The sequence below is a fragment of the Ornithorhynchus anatinus genome, chromosome 7 (assembly GCF_004115215.2).
Source record: "Ornithorhynchus anatinus isolate Pmale09 chromosome 7, mOrnAna1.pri.v4, whole genome shotgun sequence".
NCBI classification, from domain to species: domain Eukaryota; kingdom Metazoa; phylum Chordata; class Mammalia; order Monotremata; family Ornithorhynchidae; genus Ornithorhynchus; species Ornithorhynchus anatinus.
In genome coordinates, this window is record NC_041734.1 from 39,340,771 (window position 1) to 39,351,402 (window position 10,632).

Sequence of the window (10,632 nt, forward strand, 5' to 3'; positions counted from 1 at the left end):
CCATTTGAAGAGGATCTTCCCTACAATAATTCCATCTCAAGAGTCTGTCCCCCCCACCCACCAAGCCCTGTGTACCCTGATGGGACCTAAAGTGCATCGTATGGTTTTTCTTCTTTCAGCCCAAGATAAATGTCTCGTACTGTTCTCCACCCAAAAAAGGAGATCTATCCAAAGGAAGGAGAACTTTGCAAGCATCTTTACTAGTAGGAGGGTCTCACCACACTCACTATATTTTGAATTTCACTGAGGGACCTTCCTTCCCTTACCTACTAACAGAGGAGGTTGCTGAAGGCCAATTTAGTAGGTCATTGCACTGAACTCACACTTCCAATAGATGGATGTAGTTTCTTGGTGAGATCGTCTACAAGAATTCTAGCTGGCTCAAGTAAAAGGATCAGTGAAGATACTGCAGCTTTTAGGTCACCTTTATTTATCTTGCTGAGAAACCTAAAGTATTCCTAGATCTACAGAAGTGAAGTTTAATCACTTGCACCTTCTCCATCTTAAAATAATCCTTCCAAGGCCATATGATTGGAATTCTTGAACTTAAGATTCCGATGTTCTTTCCCAGGCTTTGAATAAAGCTGGAGAAAGCCTCGTCTCCGGAAGTACACACCTTTGCCAAGAAGTTTTTTCTTTGTCTTCTATCTTGGTATTTCAACCAATGAATGAATATGGTACAGTACCTCCAAGACGAGTCCTTCCTTCCCCTTCTTTTAGTGTCTGACGTAGCAGGCAGTGACAGATTGACTCCCCTGAGCTTGCTATGCATTCCAGAGGGCAGTTTGCTCATTTAGACTCACCTAATTACGCTTGCCACTTACAGTCAAGGTTGTTTGGCTGCAGGAAATTGGTTTTTAATTTAGCCAATTAGGTTCAATTTAACTGCTGCACCCTACTTATGTTTCAATTGATGCCCTCAATTCTCTTGCTTCCCCAAAGATACTTTGAGGCAACTAATTTCATAGTCACACCCACCCTGGAATGTCCTCAAATAATTGATTTTAGACTGTGGGCCCCTTGAGGTCCAGGGACTCTAATTCTTTCCTAGTGCTTAGGACAGTCCTTTACAAACAGTAAGCACTTACTTAATAAATGCTGCTGCTAATTCCACCACTCTGGCCCCAAACCCAAGAACTTTATTCCGAAAGATGGAGAACTTTTGTCTGGACGTGAACCTGTAACTTCAGTGCTACCTAATGCCTTAAGGAGTTGGTAGGAAGTGCTTGTAAACTGCTTCAAATTAAAAACCTTCACAGAAGAATGAAGCTCAAGAATCCCATCTCTTTTACCACACCTCTGCAGGAAGGCTTTAGAAAGAAGGTGGACAGTCACCTGACAGAATCATTTAGACATTTACCTCCTTGGGGGGATGGGGCTGGAACATAGAATTTCTTGAAGTTCATTTCTGTTCTAGGATTCTATGTGCTAAAAAGAACACTCCCTAGAGCAAAAGTACATAAATCTGAAGAAGGATAATCAGATCCTTGGAGATTACATCCTGGTTTTGGTGAAATGGCATGATTTTGAAACACATTTTATGCCTTAAGATCCTCGTGCCTCAGACACTAAAAACATGAAATTTCATCAGCACTAAGGCAAAGTCGTACCCATAAACTTCGTTGTACAGATCTGAAGATACTTCTGAAATAAATCCCTGTCTACTTTTATGGGGTGTCTATATTTGGCGGACAAATTATTTTAAACTTTTCAAAGTTGGACCTTCTAGGATTCAACGGATACATTATCCAGTAGAAACCTGCCATGAATTTTTTCAAGAGGCAACACAAAAATGACAATTTTGCATGACATCATGATTCTCATGCAAACTACAGAGTAAATAATTTCACAGAATTCATAGTAAGAAATGAATGCAAATGAGTTTTAAGAGGCAGAACACATTCCATTTGGGAAAACAGAAGCTCCAAGTAGTGTCATTTGTTTGTTGGTCCTTACTCTGTTGCTGAATTGTACTTTCCAAGAGCTTAGTACAGTGCTCTGCACACAGTAAGTGCTCAAATAAATACAACTGAATGAACTTCAAAACCTATCCTGAAGGGATGGGGGTACATTGTGGATATGTCTGCCCAAGACTAGCATTTTTATTTTGGAGAGAGGTTTTCAGTTGAAAGCAGTATCTTAGTCCCAACTGTCCATATGAAAAGCCTCATCTCTACTGTTACACTTACTCTTAGTGATACCCAAGATGGCAGGGCCCAACACTACCTCCCCCTTTTGACTATAAATTCGATATAGGCAGGGAATGTGTCTGTTTATTGTTGTACTGTACTCTCCCAAGCCCTTAATACAGTTCTCTGCACACAGTAATCACTCAATAAATATGACTGAAAGAATAAATGAACCTAACTTGAGCAGTCACACCTTACAGTCAGACTTGCATGTCTGCTTCTAAAGCCATGGCATCATCGCATCCACTTGACAAACCCAGAATCTCAGATGTTTCCAATCTGTGTGAAGTCAGGGAGATCCCAGACTAGTCCCCAAAGATCAGACAGAACCATCATGGTGGCCTCAGGGTTGGGAAGATGTGAAGGGAACACAGTCTCATTGCATATTCCGCTTGTCTCCAGGAATCCAAACTAGTGTTTTCCATCATTTCCCCACTATGCTGGATTATTTTATGGTATTTGTATGGTATGGTTTTATATAATAGTGTTGGTATTTGTTAAGTGCTTACTATGTGCTGAGCACTGTTCTAAGCGCTGGGGTAGATACAGGGTAATCAGGTTGTCCCACTCGAGGCTCACAGTCTTCATCCCCATTTTACAGATGAGGGAACTGAGGCCCAGAGAAGTCAAGTGACTTGCCCGCAGTCACACAGCTGACAAGTGGCAGAGCCGGGGTTTGAACCCATTACCTCTGACACCCAAGCCCGTGTGCTTTCCACTGAGCCAGGCTGCTTCCCAATTTTATTGATATTTTATTGATTGCAGCCTGTTTCATTTAATTCGAAACAAGGGCTGGTAACTGTGGTGTCTTTTATTAGGAGACTCTGTTCACTGGCTTTTCTAAATTTCCAACATGCCCTCCGCTTCACCCAAGGAAGGACATTTCCATCAGGTATTACTGACATTCCATTTTCCAAAGGTTAGAAAGATTGCAAGAAGAATTCCAAAAAGGAATGACCCGAAGCTTTATGAGATCAAGAAATTCACTGCTAAATTAGTCTACCAATTTTATGCATGTGGAATTCATATAAATATTCTTATTCTGAAAATGTCAGATTCCAATATCCACCCTGAAGCATGTGACACAAAAACTCACAAACACACTTTTGGGGTCTTTCAGAACTGCCACACAAAACTCCCGCAACTATTTGCTAGACAGATGTCAGTTAACTAGTCTTATATGATTATAAATCAGCAAAAAGGAAATCCGAGGAAAACTGCAGAGATATAGACTTAATAGAGTTTATCACTTTCTTTTCTCCCACCCACCCTTCACTATACTCCATTTTCATTCAACATCACAAGACTTGACCCAACTTACCCAATGAGGAGCTCTTCTATTCCCCTCTTGATGGCACAGTCCGTGTGGGTGCCTTTCCCAATGTACTGCACGGCCTCCACTCTATCCTTTAAATTCTTCTGTCCACTAGGCATTCGAGTCAGGCCTTGTATCAGCTCTACTGAATCACTGTAATGCAGAGCTCCAGCATTCCACACCAAATTCCGATCACATCGATAATACCTAGAAAAACAAACAGTGCCTCGATCTTTCATGCTTTCTTCATCTTACCAATTTAAAGTTTCCCTTGCCCCTTCCCAGGACTGACTGCCTGCCTCAGGTAGAAACACATAAAAGCCAAGTCTGGATTTGGGCCTGAATCTTGTTGTTTAACTGCCTGATAATTTGGTGCTTTGTTCATATCTTCAATAACAAAGTCAAGTCTAAGTGTCCTGCAAATGTGGGGAGGCTACAAAGCCAAACTTTTTTTTTTTGGCAAAATTCTTCAGATTATGGTGATAACCATCACCAGGTCACCTTCCCTGCCATTTTGGAGGGATAATATAGACTTGTTTTAAGAGATGATTTTCCATTTACCTCAGTAGAGACATGACCAGATAATTGATGAAGCTGTTGGAGACAGAATTTTGGTTTTGACCAACTTCAGCACTGCTCATGTACTTGTACATATGAAATGGCTCCTGGGGGTCTTAAACGCTCTGCCATTTTCGGTTGAACCATTTGCCAGGATGAAAGACTTTTACACATTTGGATGAGAACACCATTCAGCCCTATATCTGACAGGAGGGACAAGGCCAAGGCTTCACGCTACCTCTGGAATCTCTGAGACCATTTAATTCTGCAGCTTCTTGTGAAGATAGTCTATCTCCCCTTCTAAACTGCAAGCTCCTTGGGGACAGGGAATGTATCTATCAACTCCATTGTACAGTTCTTTCCTAATTATGTAGTACAATGCTCTGCACCCAGTAAGCACTCTGTACAGAGTAAGGACTCAGTAAATACCATTGATTGACTGACTGATTAATTAATAGCCAGGGATTAGAGGACCCTTCCCCTCCCCCGGGGACCCTTCCCCTCCCCCAGAGTGAACTCACTCCAAAGCAAGTCACCAGGTCCACCAGATACAAACCCATAATTGGGGTCCCTGAGACTCTGAAGATGCTCCTGATCCCTGCCTCAGAGAATCAGACCCTTATTCAATGAAATTAAACCAAATAGTGGTCAAAATTCCTAAAGTGGAAACTAAGAATGGCATGAGTCTGTCCTTAAATCATATCTGTAAATATAAGGATACATCTATGATAACATTTGTAACCCTAATTCTGGAAAAGCTTAAGATCTTTTATGTGTTTTCCCACAAAAACAAACCATTTCCAAGATGGACCATCTCAGCCCTCTAATGATCAATCAGTGGGTCAATTAATGGTATTTCCTGAGTGTTTACTGTGTGCCGAGCCCTGTACTAGGTATTTGGGATCCACCAACCTTGAAAGCAGATCGTCTGGGTGCCATCCCACATCCTGCACATGAGAGACTTACCAAAAAAGGATATGTGATTTTTGGTGGAAGGCATGAATGGGAGTCATGGCCAGGGGACACCCAGACTCTGCATTCGCCATTTCTTTGGCCAAGGAAATGGAAAAGTGGGGCTGGCATTCATGAATAAAAATGTTCTGATGGAACAAAATGTTGCTAATCAGTATCATGGTTATCAAAAGACTCTCTCCGCTGGCAGATAACTCCTCCCCGGTTGTCTTTCTTCTGGGAAATAACAGCTGTAACCCTAGTTCTGGGTTATGATCTTTTATGTGTTTTCCCACAAAAACAAACCATTTCTAAGATGGGTCAACTAGCGAAGCAGCATGGCTCAGTGGAAAGAGCATGGGCTTGGGAGTCAGAGGTCGTGGGTTCTAATTCTGGCTCTGCCACTTGTCAGCTGTGTAACACTGGGCAAGTCATTTAACTTCTCTGTGCCTCAGTTATCTCATCTGTAAAATGGGGATTAAGACTGTGAGCTCCACGTGGGCTAGCCTGATGACCTTGTATTCTCCCCAGCGCTTAGAACAGTGCTTTGCACATAGAAAGCATTTAACATATACCATCATTATTATTTTTATTTAAACCCTATAATGATCAGTCCATCAATTAATAGTATTTATTGAGTGCTTACTACGTGGAATGGATACCAAAGGGCTGCCATCTTAATACAGCCAAATGTCTCTTCAGGACCAGGCTTGCAACAGTAAATTCAAATACATTGCACCCAAAGGTTGATACACTAGGAAGCAGGAGACAAAACCAATCACTAGAATAAAGTTAAAACTGGCACCACAAAGCTAGGCTTCCAGCTTCCTGAGACAAATAAAAAATGACATTTTCCACTCTACGGAGACCTTCTGTTCTTAAAACTATCTTCTGAAAAGACTCTGTCAAGAGCATTCAGTGGTATTTTACAGCTTGTCCCAAAATAGAAATCCTGTATGCAGAATTGAAAAAATTTTTTGTTTTGTGTTTTTTTTTAAAAAAAAACAAACAGCATAGTAATAAGAGAAACGTTTAAAGATTGAACTGTGCGGAAAAGGTCTGACATTGCTAAAGGGAGAGGTGCCCTCTTCAGTATGAAATAGAAAAGTGCAGGCAAGTTTTGCATTTTCAAATTTTAAAGAAAATGATTTATTTTGATGCCTAAATGTCCAAATATTCTCTGATAGGCAGTAATAGTATTTACTTTAGACCTTTAATTCTTTAGAAAGAAAATCAACCTCAATCAACTGCAATTAGACCACTTTTTTCAATAACTTTACATATTCCACACATACCCTTCTAATTAAGAAGGATGGAAGGTGATTAAGTGTTAAGCACGTGTAGCTGGAACCTAGAAGTCAGAAATGTAGAAAACTATTGGATGAGACCCTATCTGCCAAAGCAGAAGAGAGGCTGTGGAGTTGAGACCTATCAGACATAAACAGTGGCCCTGTCTTCATCTATGCAAAGATCAGTCAGAGAAATGCTCAGAAAATAGAAATCACAGTGTATGCTTACCTGTCTGTTAATTTGTCAATGAACTTCTTGGTGAATATCTTCACCTGCTCTACAAGGTATCCAAATGGTTTTACCCTCAAAGCAACACTTTCAGAGGTATCGAGGACAAAAAACAGATCCACAGGACAATCTGTTCCCGAAATAATGAGAAGATAGTTTTAAGCACTCTTGAGAACATTCGGGTTAAAATGCATTATTTTAGGAACCAGGTCTCCCATAAGTCAGGAAGGAATCTTTCAAGCATATAGGTGATCTCCGTAAGTTGTACCTCCACTGGCAGACCTGTAATTCTTGATAATACTAGGCTGTGATTGTATATTAGGTTTTATTCTACCAACTTTCAATTCTTGAATTTCACCGTTTCTAAAGAATATCTTGAAAAATCTAGTGACACTCATGGAAAAAAGCAAAGTCACTCTATATTCAAAAATTAGAATCAGGTAAAAGATAAGGTGGGAAGATGTTTGTGCAAGGAAATAGATACAAGGGCGTACACACAAACCAACATTTTTGTGGAGGTCTTTTAAAGGTCCTAGAAGCAAATTAGGCAGAAAATTTAGAAGATCAGTACCAAAACAACATTCTTAAATACTTATTTGGAGATTATAATGACTCATTTCATAGCCAAAGACTGTTAAAGAAGAGCTATCTGCTGGCTTAACTTCTATAGAAAAAAAGCCAACTGTTCATCCAACTTTGGAAAAAAGTTATGCTCTATAACCAATTGTAATATTCCTTAGCCAGAGCAAAATGCAATGTTAACTGCTAAATATTATCCCCTACAAAATTTTTATCATGTCTAACAATAGCCATTGCTGATAGAAGGTTTTTTTAAAAATGGCAACTAAATTGGGATGAAAATCATTTAAAAAAACAGAGAGAGTAAAACCACTTGGAAATTACATTCCGGATGAATGTGTATTCTTAAGTGATATTTTCCAATAGTATTTAAGCACTGATTCCAGTAATCAATACACCAACACACGCACACTTCTCAGTCAAATTCTTGGACTCTCTTTCCATAGGACGCTACTAAAAGAAACCTTGAAAAAATCATTTACCAGGGATATTGAAGGAGAAAATGATACATCAACTTGAGCGATTTTTTTAAAGAATCCAACAATTTTAAAATCCAGCTTTTTTAAAACGGATAAGACTCAGCTTCAAATCCAGAGGTAAAAAAGTAAAATTAAGAAATCTACCAAGCCCAGTCAAGATTCTACAAAATAAACGCCGCTATGAGACCTACTTGAATCTGAACCCAAACTCCTATAATACAGTTATAAGATGAAGTGACCCCCTTACCTTGAAAAGCTATAGCTTTCTGGGGTAAGTCTTGAGCGATCAGCCCTTTCCAGAGCACACAGACTTGAAGCAGGAATGTGAACAAAAAGTTAGTTAACCTCATCTTGCTAACTTCAGGTTTACCATTTAGTGGGTCGGGAAAAGGTTCTGTGGGAGAGGAAGGGGTAAATGAAGTCAAAAAGATGAGGAGCTTTATGAAAAGGGAGGTTTATCGCAGTGGAGGAAGGTATCCTCCAATTTTCTACTCTCTCCCTGAGTTCCAGTGGAAGGGAGGGAGAGGGAAAGAGAGTTAAGGCAAGGAGGAGTCAGTTTCCAGCTCCAGAGGGGAGGGAGCTTTCTGGATCCGTTGCATTTCAACTTGAACTCCACCAGTGAGTCAGAGAAACACACAAGACAGTTGCAAGGGGCTTCAATAACCCTTCAGTTCCTTTTAGCGGAAATTACTTTAAGTTGAAATTTATCTTTGACACGGTATCAAGGGATGATAATGTTCTTTCTCTTTATCGAGAGATTTATTTTCCTTATGATGTATTTTTCCTTCTCTTCTGAAATAAATCATAATTTAAGCTGAGGGGAAAAAATGATATGACAAAGTAACTCAGGAAAAATGCTAAATGAGTCGCCTCAAAACTTTTTCAGTTACATTAACAGCTTTTGGAATTTATGTCAGTCGCATTTATTGAACACTTACTATGTACAGAGCACTGTACTAAATCTGGGGAGAGTACAGTATTACAGAGTTGGTAGATATTTTCCCTGCCGACAACGATCAGATGATTCTCACTCTGCTCAGATTATCAAATTTTTATAATATTTAGACTTTCCTTGGTCCAATTTCATTCTGTGATTTTCCAAACAAATTCTTTGAAATAAAGTCTTTATCAGAGCAGGGGAAAGTTGGGGTTGAGCTTATTATGTACAAAATGTAAAAATATGTTAATAGCAGGTGGGAGAAGTGTGTTTGGGTGCATATTCTCATTGGTTTCTGAGAGCTATAGAATCATGAGTTGTTAGGAACCTCAAGATATCTTCTGGTTCATCTCCCACATCCAGGTAGGATTACACTACCACTATTGCAAACATGATCTTATGATGTACGTAGGAAAATGTTGTAGGAGAGTAGGCTAGGTAGGCCCTGAACTTTTGAAAAATGAGGATTATCTTTGGGATAGGGTGAAATGAGAAAAGACTGTAGCAACTTCCCTCCTATTTGGATTGTGAATTCGATACGGGAGTGGGACTAGGTTCAATCTTGTGTATGTATGTACACATTTATAATAATTCTATTTTTTTATTAATGGTGTATGTATATATATAATTCTATTTATTTATAATGATGCTTCTGATGCCTGTTTTCTTATTTTGATGTCTGTCTCCCCCTTTATAGACTGTGAGCCCTCTGTGGACAGGGATTTTCTCTATTTGTTGCTGAATTGTACTTCCCAAATGTACAGTGCCCTGCACTCAGTAAGTGCTCAATAAATATGATTGAATGAATTAGCTTGTATCTACCCCAGCGCTTAGTATAGTGTTTTGTACCTAGTAAGCACTTAAGTACCATCAAAAACAAGAACAAAAACCCCCAAAATCTTTATATTAAAGTACAGTGATTTCTGCTCTAAAACAGTATCTGAAGAACCTCATTTTATGAAGAAATCACGTTATAGCAACAAGTGAACCATTGAGAGAAGGAATGTGGCCTAGTGGAAAGAGCACAGGCATGGGAATCAGAGGACCTGGGTTCTAATACTGATTTTGCCATTTGCAGGTCTTCTGGGTCAGACCACTTAACTTCTCTGTGCCTTGATTTTCTCATCCGTAGTATGTAAATATCTGCTCCCCCTTCTTTTTAGACCGTGATCTCTACATGGGACAAGGACTCTCTCTGACCTGATTATCTTGTATCTATCCCTGCACTTAATACAGTACTTGACACATAGAAAGCACTTAGCAGTGTGGCTCAGTGGAAAGAGCGTGGACTTGGGAGTCAGAGGTCATGGGTTTAAATCCCTGCTCTGCCACTTGTCAGCTGTGTGACTATGAGCAAGTCACTTCACTTCTCTGTGCCCCAGTTACCTCATCTGTAAAATGGGGATTAACTGTGAGCCTCATGTGGGACAACCTGATTACCCTGTATCTACCCCAGCGCTTAGAACAGTGCTCTGCACATAGTAAGCGCTTAAATACCAACTTAGCCCCCGCTATTAAACTTAATGGGGATTAATGGAAGGAGATAGATGGTTTGAATATCCACCATGCCAATATTTTTATATTTTTTTCCTGTGTTAGAGTTAAAGCTCCTTGTGTTCAGGAAATGTGTCACTTCTCTATTCTGTACTTAATAATAATGATAACAATAATGTTAAAAATAATTGTTTTATTTGTTAAATACTTTATGGCAAGCACTGTTCTGTCATGTTCTGGGGTAGATACAAGATCTGGTCCCACATGAGGCTCACAGTCTGAGTAAGAGGGAGAACAGGTATCGAATCCCCATTTTGCAGATGAGGGAACTGAGGCATTGAGAAGTTAAGTAACTTGCCCAAGGTCACACAGAATGGGGGTGGCGGAGCCAGAATTAGAACCCAGGTCCTCGGACTCCCAGGTTGGGGCTCTTTCCGCTAGTCCATGCTGCTTTTCTTCTAAGTACTTCCTAATTCCCCTCTCAGCATCGCACCTGGAGAGTTTCCCGTACTCTACTAGTCTCGGCTATGGGAGGGAGAGTCAAGCAGAGGCCTGCCCATTCCATTCCTAGCTTGAGCAGTGGCTAGCGAGGGCAGGCAATCTGCTACAAGT

General features: G+C 40.1%; 1 protein-coding gene and 1 non-coding gene across 2 annotated transcripts in view; one reads left to right on the forward strand and one right to left on the reverse strand.

Annotated features, from left to right (window-relative positions):
* COL6A1 (collagen type VI alpha 1 chain) overlaps positions 1 to 8,121 on the reverse strand; it is a 75,575-nt gene extending 67,454 nt beyond the window's left edge. The window contains exons 1-3 of the mRNA XM_029069164.1: positions 7,837 to 8,121; positions 6,532 to 6,661; positions 3,511 to 3,711 (exon numbers count right to left, since the gene is read on the reverse strand). Of these exons, the coding sequence (XP_028924997.1) occupies positions 3,511 to 3,711; positions 6,532 to 6,661; positions 7,837 to 7,939 (434 nt within the window). The 5' untranslated portion in view covers positions 7,940 to 8,121. The remainder of the gene's footprint in view (positions 1 to 3,510; positions 3,712 to 6,531; positions 6,662 to 7,836) is intronic.
* A 2,374-nt stretch (positions 8,122 to 10,495) lies between these two features.
* On the forward strand, positions 10,496 to 10,632 carry LOC114813529. The gene has a single exon (XR_003761246.1). It is a non-coding gene; the product is annotated as a small nucleolar RNA SNORA7 (small nucleolar RNA).